Consider the following 20,083-nt stretch of genomic DNA (forward strand, 5'->3'; position numbering starts at 1 on the left):
TTTTCTTAGTGAATGGTGGTGGGCTCATCTCTTGGATCAGTACATAACTGACTAGAAAGGAAGTTCTTGAACCCCAAAGAATTGAGGTAGTTTTATTTCATCGCTGTTACCTTTCATTTAGCATAACCATTGCAAGAGACAGCAGTCAGGAGTTTTCCCTTATTGTGCAAATGTAACCGTTGTGGAGCTGATGGGACTTCTAACAGATCCAGACCACGGAGGAAACTGGTATTGAGGACACTAGTATCTTCAGTTGCTACAAGGCTCAAAGAAGTCTTTAAATCTGCAACACCAGTTGTGGTATCTTATGTAACTGGTTTTTATCTGTGTTGGATACTTGACAGACCTCTAACAGGTCTTACCACCTGTGAGCTGTTAGCTCTTACCTCAGCCTTTATTTTAACTTGGACTACAATGACATCTTACACTTTTCTTAATAGGAATATGAAGCTAGTAAATTCTAGTCAAAATTTATGCATAAACAGTAAACTAATCTCCAGGTTTGGTGAAATTACATATGATGTAGGTGTTTAGTAATACATAGAACAGTAAAACCTGATTTAAGTTGATGTCCATTCTGCACAAGAATTTGTGGAAAGAAGTATTTGGAGAGGTGGTAGCTTGCTCTTTGCATTGTCCACTTACTAGTCTGGTTCTGATAGATAGCTTGGCTTAATTTCCTTTTCAGTAATGTTTGTCTTAGAATTTGAACACATAGTCAATGTGGGGGTATTTTTTTTCAAGTGTTGTGCAAAAGCTTGCATTGAAATCTGACCATTAAAAGCAATAGAATGAAGCTAACCTTTGAGAAAGAGCTACGATGCTTAAGGCCTGGAGGATTATCAAATTATCAGATTGCACTGACTGGAGAGTGCAGAAAGATGTGGTTGTTACTTTAGACAAACTTTCCATTTGCATAAGGTATGAATGCTGTCTTGGGAAGCAGTTACATATGCCTGTGCTGGCTCCCTTTCCCATGCTGTGCTACCACATCATGCTGACATACACGTTTGTGTGGCCCTGAGGAAGAGTAGAATAAAATTTTGTGTTGATCAAATTGAATTGTACCAAGAAAAAGATAGAAGGAGCAACTTATGGCTTAGATTAACTAGCAAAAGGAAAGAAAGATATTTAAAGAACAGGTCTGTTTCTTTTGTGATACCCTTTACTTTTAAGCTGGCTTGAAAGCATGTGTCTGAGTGGTGCTGCTAGCAACACACCCAAGGAAGAGATTAAAAGCCTTATTTTTCTTTTTTAGTATTCCCCTGAAACTGATAAAATTATTTTCTAGATGCAATTTCTAGAGTTCAAATGTTTCTAGTGATTGTATTAATGGCAGAAAGCTGCTATAAAAGGAAGCAAGAATTCTGGGGCTGATTTTTTTTCTTTTTCACTTTCAAAATAGAAGAAAATGTATATTATGCATTAAAATTATTTTTACAGCTATATACCTTACATATATTGCCTCACTGCGGTTAAACTTTCCCATTATTTTTGGTGAACAGGTTTGTGTTGGCTCTCTTGTTTTTGTTTGTTTTTCTGCTCACAGATCTGGCAGGTTAGCAGATGTGGGTTTTATTCCAGATAGATTATACACATCCACCTGCTATATATGAAGAAGAAAATCCAGTTATCTTTTCTTCCACAAAACCATGATTTACTTACTAATGACTAATTACTTTTCTTTCCCCATCACAAAATAAGTGATAATTCACCAGGCAATATGCTTTGAATTTTACAAGGTGTGTCTCAGATCCATAGCAGGCTTATGCACCTGCTTGTGTAGTACTACACACAACCTCTGCACCATGAATTTGGTTCTCTGTGAAAGATCGGTGTGGTGCACTTTTCAGTTTTATGAAACTAAAACTGCACCTTCTGCCTCTTAAATGTAAGAACTCTTCTTGCTATTTTAGTGAATACAGTACAATTAAAAGATGTGTAGTGGTAGTGGTTGTTTTTTGCAAAGGTGGGAAAAACCTTACTAGCTTACAGAATATTACAGTTGTAGGGCATTATCTTCTTTGAATTTTATAATTGATTCTGCTATTACACTTAGTCCTTGCTAAATCATTTTAGATTTATTTATGGCTCAAATACATGAGAAATAAAGCCTTGAGGAAACAAAATGATTTATTTAAAAGTGGTATCTATACTTGTATTTTCCGTGTAACTTTGTATTTGTAAGTTCCAGCTACATAATCTTCCCTTTTCTTTTGTACTGTTATTTGATTTTGTCCAGAACAGTTAAACCCATTGGTCTCTGATAAGATGGAATTCCAGTTTTGTGAAGAAAAGTTAAACAGACCAAACTTAGTTATTAGATAAAACTATTACCATTCTGAATGCATGGTTCACCGCTATGGCATCATGAAGAATTCTTGATACTATCTGTGAACAGCATTCATAACCTCTGCTATTTGTCTGAGTAAACGTCAGAGCGCTCAAGGAGAGAGCGATATTAAACAGACTACCTTGTAGCAGAATGGGAGGGGTAGGGGAGAATAGGGCACAATATTTATGACTCCAGGAACTATAAGTTGTAATTTAATGAGATCAAAGCTTTTGCTGTTTATTTGCTGCACTAGGAGCTCAGAATAAACTGGTTAGAAAACAGATACCACCCCACCAGAGGAAAAAAAGGAAAAAAGAAGCAGGATATTTAAGAGATTATAAGGACTATAAAATCAAAGACATATTTTAGATGGAAAATCATGTTGTTGAAGCTTCTAATATAAAATTAATTTAGAATTCTCCTGAGATTAAGTAATTAATGTTTCAGGAAGAAGCAAAGATCCTTCAAATTTATAGCCAGTTCCTGCTTTTACCAGATAGTCACCATCCTTCTTTTTTCCCCCCTGAATCCAAGGAACATACCCAGTAATTCAGAATGTACTTTATTCCTGTTGTGTAAGAGGCCTCACCAATATCAACACAGTGTGCACTTCCAGGAAGAGAAAATATCAAATCTGGAAGTATCATATGTACTTCGAACAATGAAAGCAATATCAGTCCAATAACATTTTACCAATTAACATAAACTTTCAGCCACATTTGACAAGTTTAAAGTTTAGTGAGTCAATTTTGGTTCCTTGATTTAATTTATTTAGCTGTTTCCATACGGTATTTAAAAGTAGGGCATGACTCAGGATAGTTTAAAAGATTTGTCTTTGTTTTGAATTGCAATGCCTATCCTGGATGAACTATTTATATGTGTTTCCTGTGTTAAGGAACTGAAGAAAGTAACTACAGACTTGATAAGGTCCAAGGTCACATCTCAGAACAGGGTGGGAGAAGAAAACATCAATCTTGCAGCAAAGGAAAAACAGTTTCAAGAACTGCAACAAAAAATCAGAATGGTATTTTGGAATTTAAACACATTAAATTTTTGGTTAATATGTTCTGTTCTTCATCTGAACGTGAATGGAAGTGTATTTTTATAGCTAAAAGAAAAGACATTTCAATATAGTTTAAATAGTTTTCACATTTTTAGCTAGTCTCATGAGGATTCAAAATATTCTATTCATGCAATATTACTGAAAAATCAAAACCAGTAATTTTGGATGCCTTCAATAACATTTTGTGCTCCTTCTATCCTTCTTCTTTTAAGGAGACAGCAATCAGTGAAAGAGTTCAAGAAGAAAACGCTAACATTAAAGAAGAGAAGCTAGTAAGTTATATTAATAACTTTGCTATTTAAGATTGCTTAGGAAAATGCATTATATATTTAAGATTCCTAAAAGATCTTAGCAAATAAAATCACTTGTGTTATTAATAAAATACTTCTGAAAAGTATATAAGTGGGGTCTTCTCGATGTTTACAAGGTAAGTTAGCAGTATCAACTAAGTTGATGCCTTGTTCCAAGTCAACTTTCATCTTTAAGTTCAGATTGGAGGCATCTGGTACACCTGTGAAAATAGTTCTTAACATAACTCTTGAGAACAAATAAGCAATAAAGTTTGCATGTTATTCTTGCCGTTTTGCTTTCTGGTTGCCAACAGTTTGTTATAATACTGTTGATGACGCAACCAGGTAGAATTCATACAGAGCTTATATGTTTAGATTATAAAACTACACCTGTACAAAGCTGATCAGCATTACAGTTCCTCTGTAACAAACTTAAGTTACTATTTGCTAATTTCCTGAGCAAATCCTAATGTTCAAACCAGGTATGTGGAATCAAATAACAAAAACAGCATGAAAATTTTATTCCCTGTAATAATAACCATAATACATTGCTTTGCAAATATTATTTTCCTACATAGTTGCAGAATCCTCATTCTGCAGTTCATTAAACTACCATTTCAGGACAGTGTGATCCATCCTCTTTCTGAGGAAGGGTCAAAATTAGCAGCTTGCTTGTATACTCACTGAGCACATGTTAAAGGATAGGAGATAAAGGATAATCTGTAAAAGTTTGATTTGCATTTTGAATCCACTTTTAAAAAACTAGCACTGATAAACTTTGGAGGGGGGGGGGGGAACCAACAAAATGAGAGATATGTCGTCATTTCTGAATGTATTAAAAGCATTGCTGTGGAGATGCTTGTTGCCAAATTCATGCGGTCATTTTGTGTTATCAAAGAGAAGGAATGGTATTGCCTATATTTCTCTACAAAATTCCATGTGAATAGCTAGGATTGTTTGTTTTAATATACGTCTGGTTTAGTATAAATTGGAGGTGGGGGTAGCTCTAATACAGAGATTAATTTCATGTTTTTCTTCAAGAACTTGGGTTAGAACACCCAGATTTTTGTATTATAGAGAGCTACAAAATCACTGTCTGGACTAACTGAATATGTTGTTTTCAGTGGCTATTGGACTGAATATATTATCTAAATTATAGGCTGATTTACAATGAACTGTATATAGAGAAGTAATCTTGTCTAGTTCAGTGGACACTGTACTGGATTCAAAAGACATAACCAGCTGTGCTGCTGACATATCAGGTGATGCTGGGTTCAGTTTTCTAGATGTGAAATCCAACTAAGTGTAAATTAAACTTCTATGAAAAGAATATTTCCTTCTAGAAAGAAGGCTGAAAGAGCTCAGAGGAGTTGTGGTAGCTTTCCAAATGTTGGTTGCAATAAGATACAGGTATATATAACATATATAAATATGTTAATCTCAAAGGTGTAAATTGGTTTCTGTTTAAACTTGAGAAACAGTTATTCAATGTACCCTGATTTATTTGTTCACAAGGAAATCCTCAGCTCTCTACAATGTGCGCAGAAGCAGCTTCAGCGAATAACCCAAACGAATGTTAGAATGGAAAGTGAATTAAATGCACTGAGAGAAGAATATCAGGTCAGATTTTCCTTGATTAGACAAGCTGCTTCTATCTATTATGTATTTTTAAAGTCTAGGGCTGTTAAAGACATCTGTAAGCTTCTCAGAACTTTTGACCCCACTTCCATTGCTCCCTCAGCTCCTTAACTGTCAGCGTGAACCTTGAAACACAGTCTATGGTTTCCCTCTTTTAGTTCTTCCCCTAAAGTAAATTATGGTTGCCGTTCTGATCAGCCACTTCTGGAGGGTAAAACCAGAACGTTTCTAAGGTTGCTTTCAAGTATTTTGAAATAAAATGATTATATGGCTTGTTCCTTATAATTGGCCCAATGCACTGAAGATTATGGTCATCTTTTCTGATCAGATCTGCCATTTAGGGATCACTAATAGAACTATTCTTAATTATATGTTATTTTTATCCATATCTACCTATAACTGTACAATACTATTTTGGAAGGGTGCTTTTTTTGTTTGTTTGTTTTTTAAGTTGATTGCAATGACTTCGTAAACAAAAGCAGAAGCTTGAGATAATCGATTCATAACATTACTGACAGATTTCAGGATACAAGGATCCTTAAGGATCTTAAAAGTGGATGTTACATTCTGGTCATTTCCATGTAAACTGTGGACATTATTTTGCTCTATCAAAAATATCTGTCTCCATTTTAAAAAAGTAGTTGTAAAATATATGTTGCTTTTCACAGCTACTCATTTGGCTGACAGTGTAAGACAATTACTGAGGTGTTCCAGGGGATGAGACCTTGTAAGATGCTTACTTTGCCTTGTCATTTTTTACTAGTGACAAGTAGAAAATATGAATAGGGATTTTTCCATGTAACTAATACTCTACCTGCTTTCCTGCTAATTTGAGATCTGTTGCTCTTGTTTCTACCAATTCAATCTCAATATGATGAGTAGGTTCTGAAGGTGATGAATTATTTGTATTCAACATCCCAATGCATTGTATCTATTTGTGTAAGATATTGTTGAACAAGGTGTACAAGCCTGAGACAGGTTTGCTTCTGTTAGTCTTGTCAGCAGCTGTACAAGAAGCTATTTGAGCCTTGTATAGAAAGGGGTACAGTGGATATATGTTGAATTACTGGACTAACACATACCTAAGTTTTAATTCCACTAATTTCACAAATTACATACAAACCTTTAACTGAGATTACTGTGTTGACTCTGGCTTAGGTGAGTTCTGTTTTGCAGTGCTGGGACAATGTTCACACACACTAATGGATCCATCTGCCAGTCATTCCAAAACCTCTGTCCTTTGGGGATTACTAACTGAATACTTTTGGTCACTATCCCTTGGAATCAGAAACCATTTCTTGATTTCCAAAGAATATTCTTACTGCTAGATTTGTTGATTTGTATATTTATAATGGATGCAGCTTTATTTTGTACTGCACACCTGTCCCTCAAATTTCAAGTTCAAGTGGTGTAACAGTACTTAATATTGAAACAATGGGAGTGCTCTGTTTAAGAAAGAAATGCATCTGTTGATAATTCTATGTAGGATCTTTAGGATTTTAAGTGTTTACAGTTACTTAATATCTTTAGGCTGATACTATTTTCCTGACATCCATACTGCTTCTCTATTATGTCTCTTTTTGATTATATGGAGGCATTTGAGACAGTTTAACTCTGAATTATTGCTGTTTCAAGTGTTTTGGTAAGCAAAGGCTGTCAAACTGGGAGGGCCCAGTACCCAGTGGGCTCATTACACAGTAGTCTTTTGCACTAAATGGACAAAGGTAAGGTTTGCTTTTGGAATGGAGATTTTCAAGGAAAGCCTGGGTGAGACAGCAAACTCCTCTTTCTGCAGTCATGTCTATACTTTAATCTGCTGCTTCTTTTGCCTTAAGAGCTACGCTATAACACATTCCACTTCAGAGGAGACTGAATTTGAGATGTGTTTATCTCCAAGGACCAAAGAATCCTTTAGTTAGAGAGGAAGAGAAAGGATATCATGGCACTCCTGTTTTGTAGAACTGTATGAAAGATACTGAACAAGCGTACAATTATACAGTCTATACAATCAATGTATTGCTGAATTGTTTCATCTTTTTAATTGCATAATATGTTAGATAGAATCATTATATACTTATGAACAACTTTTTCCATGTATATAAACATGCCAGGTAATCTGAGTTTTCCTAGTGTCATACCTTTGAAATATATATATATATATATACACATATATATGTTATGTATGTATAATATATATATATTAGTGGTACAGATAAATTAAAATAGGTATTAAAAATTGTTGTTAAGTGAATCAGGAAGGAGACTCACTTCTAGTTAAAAGATTAAATAGGAAGGAACTGGTTTGGAGTAATGTCTCAACATTTTTCTTGTGGATTTCCAAAGAAAATCAGCAGAGCCATAAATATATAGCTGGTCATATAGCTACATGCATTAAAGGTATGTTTACATTATCAAATATACTTGTGTCATCTATAATAGGCAATGGATGCAGTAAGTCCTTTATCTTCTCTATTGTTTGCTGTAAAAATGTGATACAATAAAAATTCCAACAGTACCTGAGGTGTCCCAGAAGTTACTGTTGATTTATACAAGTGCATTAATTTGGCACAGTACAGTTCAAGCAGTTAACTAAAAAAATGTTGCAAGTACAATTAAGGTGGTATAAAGTCTTAGCATTACTGTTATTTTAGTGCATTCCTATTCTGTTTTGGTTGTGTAAAATTAATTAAATGATAATCAGTCACATAGTAAATGCTTCACGTTCCAATAGATGTTTTAGAATTTGAAGTTTATGCAGTTTATAGGATAGGTTACTAAACAATTTAGGATAGAAAACTGGTCAGAATATTAATATTTTCTCTTCTGCTCTAGAGTAGCTTTTTCTTTAAGTACTTTCTTTAAGGTCTAGATTGTGCTACATTTCACATTTCTCATCTCTGGACTTTATATGACTTTTTTTTCAGCACATTAAAACTTATGCAGTGAAACTGAATAATGGCAAGTGTTTTTATACCCTTTTATAGCCATTTCTTTTTTCATAACCTCCCCCTGTTTCCTGTTAGCAAAACTATAAGCACCTTTCTGTTAATTTATGAAAATTATTGTTGAGATAGCACATTATCACTGATCTGTGTGGCACTTTCAGCATGTTAGAAGCAAAGGTCCAAGCAACATAAAACACATCAAAATTCATTAATGTGGTATTGATTATTTTTTGGATAATTAATTTTATTGCAGACACTTGAAAGAGATAATGAGCTGCAAAGGGAGAAGGCAAAGGAAAATGAAGAAAAGTTCCTTAATCTTCAGAATGAGCATGAGAAAGCACTAAGAATTTGGAAAAAAGAGGTAGGTTTATTAAATTAAATGTTCAAGTATTAAAAGGGTTTTGAAATAGTCATCAAGACTTTCAGATAATTCCTAAAAAACAAGAAAATATCGCAGAATTACTACAATAAAAGCAACCAATTTCTTTTCCAGTAATGCAGACTCATCTAGAAATGAATATTTTTAAAAGGTAGATTTAGGAGAAATGTGGAGTTCTATGCTTTAAAAGGTCAGTGCAGTTCTACAAAGCAAGAGCCCCAGGGTGTTCGGTGTTGTCTTGTCTTTAGTGCTTTAAAATATTCTGGAATTACGCCCAGGCATGGAAATGGATGTAATTTTATATATTTTTCAGTACATTTTTTTACAATATTAAGGGAATACCAGCATTTCTAGGCTGCACTCTTTTACCCTTAAGAAACCTTGAAAAATCAGTAGTCAGTTACATACTGTGGGGGTGAAAAAAAAAACAAAACAGGACAACCCTATCTGGGGTACCTGGAAGGTACCTGTGCAGGGCCATAGTTCCAAAGGTGGTGGTGGGGAAGCAATCTCAACCTGAATCAGGTAGAGCTGCTGAAGGCTTGCATTGAAGCAGAAGTCCACATTTGACTGGAATTATTCAACTCTTACTGTGAAGCAAAAGGTGATTAGATTAGATAAAACCATGTTCATTTCTATATACATCTAAACAATGTTTTATCTGCAGAATTTGCTATCCTTTCTACACTGTAATTTTATTTTTTTAAATACTTCAGTGATTGCTAATTATTTCTTCTACCTCTACTATTACAAAGGTTTTGAAGCTGATGGACTGACACAGGGAATCTGTGTGGAAATTGTAATCCTGCTGTCTTAATTCCTTGACTTTATTGCCACTATGAAGATCACTGCAACCATGAGACTACAAAATAACTGCGTTGTTCTGACGCTCTCTGCTCTGAGATACTTACTATCTCTGATTTCTAGCAGCGTCTTATAACATAGTATCCTGTGTAGACATGGGAATTCCCTACTTATTTTATAGGAGTGTTTGCATCTCCTTTTTAGAAGATAATGTCCATCTTTGCGTCTGACACTCCCCACTCCAGCAGCCATTTTTCTGCTGTGGCTAATTTAGGACTTTTAGTTTCTTAACAGCATAATCATGGATAGCATTAATGTTATACAGTGCTTTGGAAATAGTTGTAAATCAGATTAGAGTATTTCTGAAAAATTACTCTGTTTCCTTGCTTGTTTTTGTTTTTACAACTTGTCTTGTAATCATTTTTTGTTCTGAATAGAAAGATGTAATTATTGCATGCTCACTGAAGAATACTAGTTTCTTGAGGCTGTTACAGAAGTAGTGGGAAGAAAATCCTCTATTGTTATAGTTCATTGAAAATGTGTTAGAGAATGAACATTTACAAACATGTTTATTTTTAAACAGGAAAAAGGGGAAAAAGCTACAAATAATGATCCTGAGCCAAATAATAAAAAAGGATAGTCTGTGTGGTTTTGGAATGGGATTAAAATCCTGGTGTGAATAAAAAGCTTGAGTAGCCTTTTGTTTGTACACAGATTTCCTTATTGTTTCTTCATTCTTTTAAAGGATTGCTTTAACTTGCTAAGCTGTTGATAAATAGTGGTTTTGTATTTGAACATGTTAAATAAGGGTCTGCATTTGTGTGCTCTGCTTTATTTTAGGAAGAAACTTTGAGGAGAGAGATGGACACTATTAAAAATGAGCTGAATTCCCTTAAAGAGGCCCAAGGACATCTTGATGATTGCCATCTTCCTCAGGGAAACCAGCATTCTGAGCAAGTTGAAAATCTTCAGGTGAGTGCCTCTAATGGCTGCAGTATTTGGGGGTTTGTTTGTTTGGTTTGGTATTTTTTGTTTGTTTTGGTTTTTTGTTTGTTTATTTATTTATTTATTTCTCTCACAAATGAGTTTAGAGAATGAAAGTCAAGACAGTTTTTCTAATCTGGCTCTCAGTGATCTTCCTTTGACATTACTTAAGCCTAAAAGCTTCTCTGATGTAGTCAGCGATCCTAGATCCCATTAAAAGAGCTTGCATTGCTGGGTGAGCCAAGTCTGCGCTCAGCTTCATATTCAGGATATGTATGAAAAGTCATTAAATGGTTAAGCGTGTGGAGGTTGTCTTTTGAAGCAAGAAGAGGATCACATAGCACTGTAGTTAAGTGTTACCCCTTAAACTGTATTGCAAATATATTTTCTAGTCTTTCATAAGATGGAAAAAACAAGGTCGCAAGCTGTAAGAGAAAAATTTCTTGCGTATAGAGTGTATTGTGTTATTTGGCAGTGTGTTGTCTACATCGTTGTTACATTCTTTTTTCCACTCAGATGATTTTTCCTTCTTTGAAGGATGAGCCATTATTTTGCAGCTCTACAATTTTTCTCTTTCAGTGTTAGGAAGACACTAGGTAACAACACTTCTTTTGAGGACTAGGCTGTGAATTGGAAGTAAAATGACAAACTGAAATGACCTTAGAATTTGGAAGAACTTAAATGAATTTCTCCACGCATTCATTCAAGCATACATGCATATGACTTCACACATGTCTGGCATGCACTTAATAATTCTGTGGAAATTAAACTTGACATGCATATTCATTGTGCAGTATCTGTAAGAATTCTCCAAGGTATAATGCAAATTTTGTAACTATGGAAAATCATCGTTTCTTTGGATTAAAAACTGAATTATACTTAGGATGCAGAATCAAAGGGTGCTATCAGACTTCTGTGATGAAGTGTACCTGTGCTTACTGAGATCATCCTCTGTGTAGATATGCTTGAAACATACAGTTATGAATAGGAGTAAAAAAAACCTGAGATGTCATCTAAATATGTATCCTTAACTATTTTACATCAAATTGCCATACTACTGTATAAGATTTCAAACCTTAGACAAGTTAGGCTAAAATCTCCAAAGAAAACATTGGCAAGAAATTACAGGCACACATCATGTTGATTATTCTATTTCATGGAATTTCATCTTGTGTCAGTAATGAGTCCAGGTCTAAGATAATACAGGAAGGGCAAAGTGTTGGCTGAGATTTGGGTGAAGGAATACCACAAGGAAATGCATGTGTATATATTTTTACACCTAGTGCAATCTGAAGTCCCTGTGATTATTTGTGGGGTGTGACATTTAGCATGTATGTAAAAGGTCATCTTATGTACGCTTGCATTGCACAGATGTATTTTCCTAAATTATGGGGGTGGGGGAATAAAATCATATCTATGTTGGAAAGTTTTGATATTTAAGCCTTTCAGTTTTAGGCATCTTAGACCTTATTTTTGAACGACGTATTCAATCCATCTGAAAATCAGAAGAACTGTAACTTTTCTCTCTAAAAATGTTTCATCATGTTTGTTTCAGATCCATTCGACAGTTCATCCTGTAACAAGAAATGTAAGTTGCAGCATAGCAGTTATTCTATACCTGTACAGACAAAGTTATACTGAGTTGCTTTCTGTTTCTGGCTTAAGAAACAGCTCTTAGAAGCAAGAGATTGTGAAAGAATTACAGCTTTCATGAGAGAAACTTTCTAGTCCTTGTAGTTGAAAAGAAAAACTTGTAAGCCTAGAGTCAAGGCTGCATATAGCCAGAAAGCAAAACTAATTAAAAATATGGAAAACAAAAAATATTTACAGTCTCAAATCAGAATCTCTACAAGTGACAGGACTAAAAAAAAAAGTTGAATATAGACTATTTGGCATTAGGAAAATTAATTTCAGGCCTCTCTTTCATTTGCCATGACTCTTCCCTTCCCCAAATAAATTAAGCTGGGAGCATAAGGATGTTTATGTGACCTGCAAAAAATTGTTTCCTGAAGGTTTCTATTGTATGTCATCTACTATCATACCACTGTGATTATCCAATTTTGACCAGTGTTCTATATGCACCTCCCTCCATTTTACAATATACTCTGTCCTCCCCAAAGATCTTATGTCCAAGTACAGCACTCGTAACTCCCTCCCACATCCCAACCTTCCTTCCTGCTCTAACACCTCTAGCCACCCCAGTATCTTTAGCTTTTCCTTTCTCCTTTTATAGACTAGGCAGTGTCCCTGCTCCCTCCCACATCCACCTACTTTTATTTGAGCCAGCACATGCTCCTGCCTTCAGCTGCAGATAAAGGATGGATGCTTCTTCTTTTCCTTTTTTTTTTATGGGAGAGGGTGGGTGATTTTTCATTCAGGTAGCTTCTTCACTATTTAGCTGACAGTTTTAACAGAATATAATGGAATTAAACACCTTTCAGGGTTCTACTTCTGTTGATTTTGATTGTTCAGATTCAAAATCCACCTGAGAGGGAATGAGGAATTGGCAAAGAGCAAATTCATAAGCCTTATTTGTGTATGAAACTGAGTAAAAAAATCCCAGCTGGTTTGTTAGGGGGGAACAAATAAAAAGTGTTAATAGGTACATGTGAGTTAGAGCATAATTAGTGATCTACATATAATTACTGAGCAGGTCACTGATTTAACCTGCAGACAGAGGGCGTTATCCAGTCAGTGCACATGGAAAACATCCTTCCTCTGAAAAACTGACAATTTGTGTAATTTGTTTTTATGGACTGTGATTAGAAATCATAAGGGCTTAATGTCTTCCCTGTTCTTCTTGAGTCCTAGCCTGCTTATTTTTCCTCTATGTACATTAACTTCATATACTCTGGGAGATTGGTCTTCTGTTTCCATCTGAATTGTAAAATGAATTCAGAATCAGAGGCTGTAGTAGATTATTAAAATGTGTGATCTTTTTCTTTCTTATACTAGAGTGGTCAAGAACAATCAAAAGACAGTGAAATACAGACTATTCAGAAAGAAAACCATTGTATGCCATCTATACTAGGAAAAGACAATAACTTTGGACATGAAGATGAAATTGAAGTAAAAAACATAGTGAACTTCTCCTTAGGCACCGAGGAGTTACAGATAGAACCAAGTAATAAGATTACATGGATAGAAGAGATAAGTAGTATTGTTGATAAAGGTATAAATAATTACAGTATAATGTATGGTAAGAAAATGTTTGAATCCCAAATTAAATGTTAGTCTAATAGGAGTAAATTCTTGATGTCAGCAATGCTAGTTTGTGATAAATTCCCAAGGCTCTGCACAAAAGCACAGTGCTCCTAGTGGTTGCCCTGGGACAGTGAAGTAAGTTCTGTATTGTTGCTCCTCAAGCTGTTCAAATATCTTCTCCCATGTTCCAGGCAAGTGGGTATGGGTTAGGAAGAAGTATTTTTTAAATCTTAAACTGTAAAAACAATCTTTTATTTAATGTGTGGGTGATCCATCACTAACTAGAAAATGCACTTATTCTAACAGAGTTACAATTTCTCGAGAACAGTTTAAAGGGTGAGATTAACATACCCAGCCCTTTGGAAGGAAAGGAAAAGGAAGCTTCTCCCAGGAATACTCTCTGCGCAGACACTGATTTAATTACCCAAGGACAGAAGTTGGAAGTGCCTGTCACTGAATGTAAAGAAGCAGAAAATCTAGAAACAACATGTAAAGTGCTACTGGAGGGAAACAGTGCAAATGTACAACAAAAGCAACAGGACAGCAGTGGTCCAGCAGCAGCACATCACACAGAAACAAGCAAGGCACTTCTAGATGCTGCTGACAGAGCAGCATCTCTTGTCTGTGAGAAAAATGCAATTCAAGAGATGAACTCTAGTAACCAAGAACAGTGCAATGCTACACACGAATCAATTTGTACTAAAGCAGACAAAAACTCAAGTATCACAGAACTTGACAAAAGTGTTCTTACAACTGAAGCATCCAAAAAAGAATCTGAAGCAGCTGTTGGCACTGAGAAGAGTGCTGTGTGCGAAAGAAATACAGGTAATCATCAGGTGAATGAGTTCCATTTTGGCATCCTATCTTATGCTAAAGAAAATTGTCAGACAGAACACCAGAAATGTAGCTTGCTAAACAGTGACAAGGATGTGGATAACAGATCACACAGAATAGAGAAAAGCTTGTTAAATCTGTGTGGTTTACCTAGAGATAAATTCCCTTTTAAACAGACGCGTGTAGATGCTGAAGACAATAATTACAATGATAATGCCTCAAACAGCAACAGAAGTGGTATGCTAAGGCATACTGGTTTTCCAGCAATGGATGCTCAAAATTTACTAGCTGTTTATTGCAATGATGCAAGTACTGATAAAGCTGCAAAAGAACATAGTAGTAACATGCCTCTTACAAGTACTTATAATTTATGCCCTGGAAAAATAAATAAGGGCATAAATGTGGATGATGTGCACAGCAAACAACCTGAACATGACAGTACTGAGCAATTAGGAGGTGACAGAAGTATGTGTACCTTGAATGCTGAAGCCGTGCCTCCCGTAAAGGATGATGGTCTTGACACTGGTCAAAAGGTCCCAGCAGATGGAATTGCTGCAGATAAACTTAATGAAGAAATTCAGATACAGCCCATCAAAAATGGACATTTCCTGGACGTTAATGATAAATCAGTAAATAACACTGTGTTAAAACAGACCAAAGATTCAGTGCACAGTACAGTTCCAGGAAAGAAGTTTGCTGAGGTTCACCTGAAGGAATCATGCTCTTTACCCATGAGAACATCTGAAAATGTAAGTGGAAGGTCATTCTTTGATCTCTCAAGTTCAGATAAAAAAGCTGAGAAAACTTCAGTATGCTTCAAATTTTTCGACCTCAGTTCTTGTTCAAGTGTAAATCAAATGAGAAGTCAGGCTGCATGGACTTCATCATGCCAAGAACCTTCTGTTTTGAAAGAGAAACTACCATGTCTAGTGGAAAACAAAAAGGTGATTTCAAGAGTGCTGTTTCAAAACAACAGTGAAAATGTTGGCAGGAAAGAGGTGGGACCAGGTAAGAAAGATACATATGTATATTGTTAAGTCTGCCCTGAATATGTTGTTTTAGAAATTACCAAAATATTATACTGCACTGCTTAAATGCAGAGATTTCATATTAGGAGGCTTATGCTAAAAAGAAGAGTGAAAAATACTGTGATATTCCTCAATTTATAGTATAAATGTAGCTAAACAGTTTTTGTTTGATTAATTATTTGATTAAATAAACTTTTGTCCATATTTTCCTTGTGATAGAAGAGCAGGGCAATTTCAAATGGAATTTTTATAGGCATTTGCAACTGTAATGCAGGGTGTATTTTATCAGAGCTTTGCATATGATCTGAAAAGCACTGTGCAGGTTCTTGAAATCATTCAATGCTCTCATTTCACATTAAAAAAAAATAGGGTAATTTATGAACCAATAGCTATTCCTTTGAATCACAGTTAGAGAAAACTTACCCATTTTTATTGTACATCTTTGGTTCAGATGGACAGTTTGAGCCATCTGAATGAGCTGAATGAGCTGAGCGTGTGAAAGGAGTTGAAAGGACAGAATAGAAGATGGTATTAGTGTTGTCTTCCTCTCAAAATAAAGCTTATATATGAGTTGTTTATAATCCCTGTATGCTGTAAGTTTGGAGAAACTTTTTTAGTCTGAAGAGCTGAAAGGCCCTAGCTTTGTTAAAAATGGAACTTTGGGTGCTGAGATGTTTCTCAGGAGAGCCAGGACTATGTGACAGGGGGTGTGTGTCTGTTTTATCTTTGCCACCTGAGTGCATTCAGAGCAGAACGGACACCCCACCCCACCCCTGACCTATCCACAGTTTGGCAGCCAGTGGCAATGGCACAGAAAACTAGCAGTCTGATTTCCTAATCATGTTCTGGTAATATGGATTTAGGTCTATTGGTTATTTGTTCCCGTAGCCGGTCCCTCACATGCCTCTGTATACTGACACCATTTTTTTCAGTTTAGTTTTCTTTGGTTTCAGATGAGCCTTTGTCACTAAAACAGTAGTAGTGGTAGCAGAATCCTGATCTCAAGACAGTGTGTTATTTGTCTTAGTGATGTGAATTTCAGAAGCAGTTTCAATGAAATCCTTACAGTTATATGATGTTCCACATGTTGTTTTTTTTCTGCATGAACCGATCATGCAATCTGAAGTTAATCCATGTGCTGTTCCTTCTTTTCTTGTATGCAAAGTAGGGTAATTCCAAGAAGTGAGTCTAACAAGTTCATCCAAAGGAGCCAGTGGGGATTTGATTATGACTGTGCTTCCACAAACGAGTTACCTAGTGACCGGTACAGTCACCAGACCTCTTTAATTCTGGCAGAACTTCATAGCTGAAGATCTTGGGTTGGGTCCCAGATCTGCCTCTCCCTCTCATCTTACTGCCTAATTTATATAAGCCCCTATTTCTGCTTCCCTGTCTCTTGGAGAGTAGAAAATCTTACTGACAGGGCACCTAAGAATTAGTCATTGCTGTACACTCAGCACTGCAACTTCCAAGATTTATTGTGTTGTTTTTTTTTTTCCCAAATATTTTCCCAAATGGCAACTGAGGGGTAGAATCAGTGTGGATGTGTTCCTTTCTTTGCTTATGTTTTTCCTCATCAAGGCACAGCTAACCACATGAAACACTGAGCACTGAAGTTCAGTAATCCTGTTTGAGGGAACTCCTTTTACTGCTTAAGGACAATGCAATCTGCTATTGATACAACTTTTCTGGTTCCAGCAGCCACATCTCACTGAGTACAGGAATTAACTGAGAGTGGGCAGAATCTTCCTGGAGAACTCTCTGCTTATTTGATTCTGCAAAGTAATGATTTTACTATTATATCTGTAACAGACAGGCATCTGTGTTGTGAAAGAGATTGTTTGCATTATTAGTAATTTTTAAAGTATGCTTGTTTTGATTCTGCAAGTAGTTTGGTGTTGGCTTCAGTGGAGTCTGACAGAGGTGCATAAAGCCACCGCAGGAGTGGAGACTTATGCTGCTACAGTTGATCTACCCACTTGTCCTTTTTACCTTTAGTGGACAGCTATAGCCTGATCTTATGAAATATTAGGTTTATGTACAAAAAAAGATTGCTTACTTTAAAGATGTTGTCATCTAAACAACTTTGTATTTAGAATGTCCTTGTTACAAGTCATCTTGCAATCTTAGGTCAGGATGCGAGTACTTATATACTTTATAATCATTTTCAGAAGGTGAGTCTCAGAGGTGTACTGGTTAATAAAAGGGATATTCAGTTGGTATACTGAAAATGCTTATGTTCTGTATAAATCCCCATTTTCATATCATTAACTTAATGCATGAAAATGACACAAAACATCTTTAATTGGAATAGGAACGTTCCTCATCTTTGCAGAAGAATATGAAAGAAAAATAGATGAAAAGCCTGCAACAGAGATTTGGTGATTAGAACCAAAAGTATATTATTATTTTTTTTAAGATCAGAGGTAAACCAGAAATGTAGTTACTTTACAATTAGTGCCTAGAGAATAAAATGCAGTTGTTACCATTTCCTTTTCGTCAATCAGGTTCTACCAGTTCTAACGGAGCCGCCGACACTTTGAATACCTCTAGTATCCACCGAGACCCCCAGGGAGACTCTACTGAAGAATGGAATGCTATAGCAAAGACTTTTTATGATTCTTCTTTTCCCACAGAACATGTAAGTCAATTAAAAATATTGCGAACCAGACCTCAGTGAGCTAATTCCACAGATATTTGTACAACTGTACGCATCTGGATACTTTAAGACTGAGTCAATCTCCAAAATAATATCAAAAGGGCAACTAGGCACCATTTTTCACAATTAAGGTTGATAGAAAGCAGCAGGAAAAAGTCACAGCGTATGAATCAAACAGATGCTAACCAGTCTGTTTGGGAGGGGAAGAAGAGGGTAGTTCATCGTGTACCTTAATAAAACTCATCACCTAGAGATTTTTCTTTGTTTAAAAAAAAAAAAAGTAGCACAGAAAAGTATAAAACCCACTGTTTCCTTTATTTGATAGGAGCATCTTATTTATTAGAGTCTGTGAATGGCTTAGAAAATCAGCTGATCTATGAATGACAGCCTATCAGTTTATACCATGCAGCAATTACGTAATACCATTTTTAAGTTTACTGTTTTAGTGTTAACATACTATATGTGTGTGTGAAAGCAGATAATGGAAAAGCAAGCTGTTGTTTTCCAGTAAGACAAGTTTGTTCAGAGTGATACTAGCAATGCCTCATACTGCATTCTTAGATCCACGTTAGATCCTAAACATTATATTCAAGAGCAGTAGAATAATTTACAACTGCAATGGGACTCCTTCTCTGGAAGAGGCTCTAGAGGAGAGTCTCGGTTTGGGCTGCCTCTTCTGGATGAGGTTTGAGATCAGGATGTAGATGTAGTATTTTCAGGTGACAAAACTGGCTGTTTTTACTAAGTATAATCAATTCTCAGTGCTACTAGCATTCATGTTCTCTGAAATGAAGATGGCTGCTGTCATATTAAATTACTCAACCTTTCTAATGTAACAATACTTGAGCATGAGAATGAGGTGGTGATACTGTGCCTCCTGCTTTTTTTTTTTTTTCATTGAGGTGGAGCCAAGAATTGATGACAATATTCTTCTTCTTCCTTGCTTATTCTTCCGTACTTTCAGCTGAGAACTTCTGGAAAGGGGTGGACTAAAGTGCCTAATTTACAGCAAGTAAAAAGCTGTATTTCATTATCTGATGGTGGTTATACTACTTCATCACCTCCAAATTAAAGCTCCTTATGTGCAGGCTAAGTAAAAGCTGAGACAGACATGAACAGCGTGCCTTGCTGATTTGACCTTAGATTATTTTCCAAGCAATTGCTCTATGAAGTCTCAGCCTGGGACATCGCAGACCACTCCTTCCCTTTTGTACTGGTGCTGTTCTAATACCTTCTTTCTTTAAATTTGTCATTTTTATGACTGACATGTAAAAGCTGTTGAGATTAAGAAGAGGCTCAGCAGTAATTTTTGCTGCTCAGTTTAGTTGTTTTGACTAACTCGTACATTTATAACAGGAGCGGATTTATGCCTTCTTCCACTTGGATAATTTCATTTAACCAAAATGCAGCACTTGAAAAAAAAAAAAAAAGTTATGTTTTTATATATGTTCCCCCCATGGTATAAAAGAGAACTTACCATATCTTACAATGTGGGCAGAAAGATGCATTGCTTTACTTGCATTTCTTCATGAAAATGCTGAGGGTTTTCAGCTTGACAGATAGGATTTTTATTTCCAATAGGTGAACTGAACAATGTGCTTTATGTTTGTATCCTAAACTTCAAGAAACGCTTGTACACTGCAGAAGGAAAGTCTTTTAATTATTAGTGTAGCAGCATATAGTGATACACTGCAAATTATCCCTCTTCAAATTTCAGTTTGTTTTATGAAAATCCATGCCAAACTGAAAGCAGGCCTGCAGACTGTGACTTACAAGTAGTTGGGCCAGTTATCCTGTGTTCAGAAATGGCTCAACAGAGTCTCACCTCACAATCCATATAAGACAGAACTGCCCTTAGCGTGCAACTTTCTGAACAACACATTTGAGATCCCCAAGAAGCACTGCAGTGCTGGCTCC

General features: G+C 35.8%; 1 protein-coding gene across 11 annotated transcripts in view; it reads left to right on the forward strand.

The window, feature by feature from the left end:
* The window catches only part of CCDC73 (coiled-coil domain containing 73), a 69,694-nt gene that overhangs the window by 43,814 nt on the left and 5,797 nt on the right, over positions 1 to 20,083 (forward strand). For 7 of the 11 annotated variants that reach the window (XM_032444717.1, XM_015863495.2, XM_015863497.2 and 4 more), the window contains 9 exons: positions 3,231 to 3,359; positions 3,611 to 3,670; positions 5,204 to 5,308; positions 8,525 to 8,635; positions 10,298 to 10,429; positions 11,997 to 12,029; positions 13,397 to 13,565; positions 13,952 to 15,487; positions 18,015 to 18,148. In XM_032444717.1, coding sequence (XP_032300608.1) covers positions 3,231 to 3,359; positions 3,611 to 3,670; positions 5,204 to 5,308; positions 8,525 to 8,635; positions 10,298 to 10,429; positions 11,997 to 12,029; positions 13,397 to 13,565; positions 13,952 to 15,487; positions 18,015 to 18,148 — 2,409 coding nt within the window. Of the gene's footprint in view, positions 1 to 3,230; positions 3,360 to 3,610; positions 3,671 to 5,203; positions 5,309 to 8,524; positions 8,636 to 10,297; positions 10,430 to 11,996; positions 12,030 to 13,396; positions 13,566 to 13,951; positions 15,488 to 18,014; positions 19,597 to 20,083 lie in introns of those variants that run through there. The other 4 variants (XM_032444721.1, XM_032444719.1, XM_032444720.1 and 1 more) reach the window with 4 other exon arrangements.

This window comes from Coturnix japonica, chromosome 5 (genome assembly GCF_001577835.2).
Source record: "Coturnix japonica isolate 7356 chromosome 5, Coturnix japonica 2.1, whole genome shotgun sequence".
NCBI classification, from domain to species: Eukaryota; Metazoa; Chordata; class Aves; order Galliformes; family Phasianidae; genus Coturnix; species Coturnix japonica.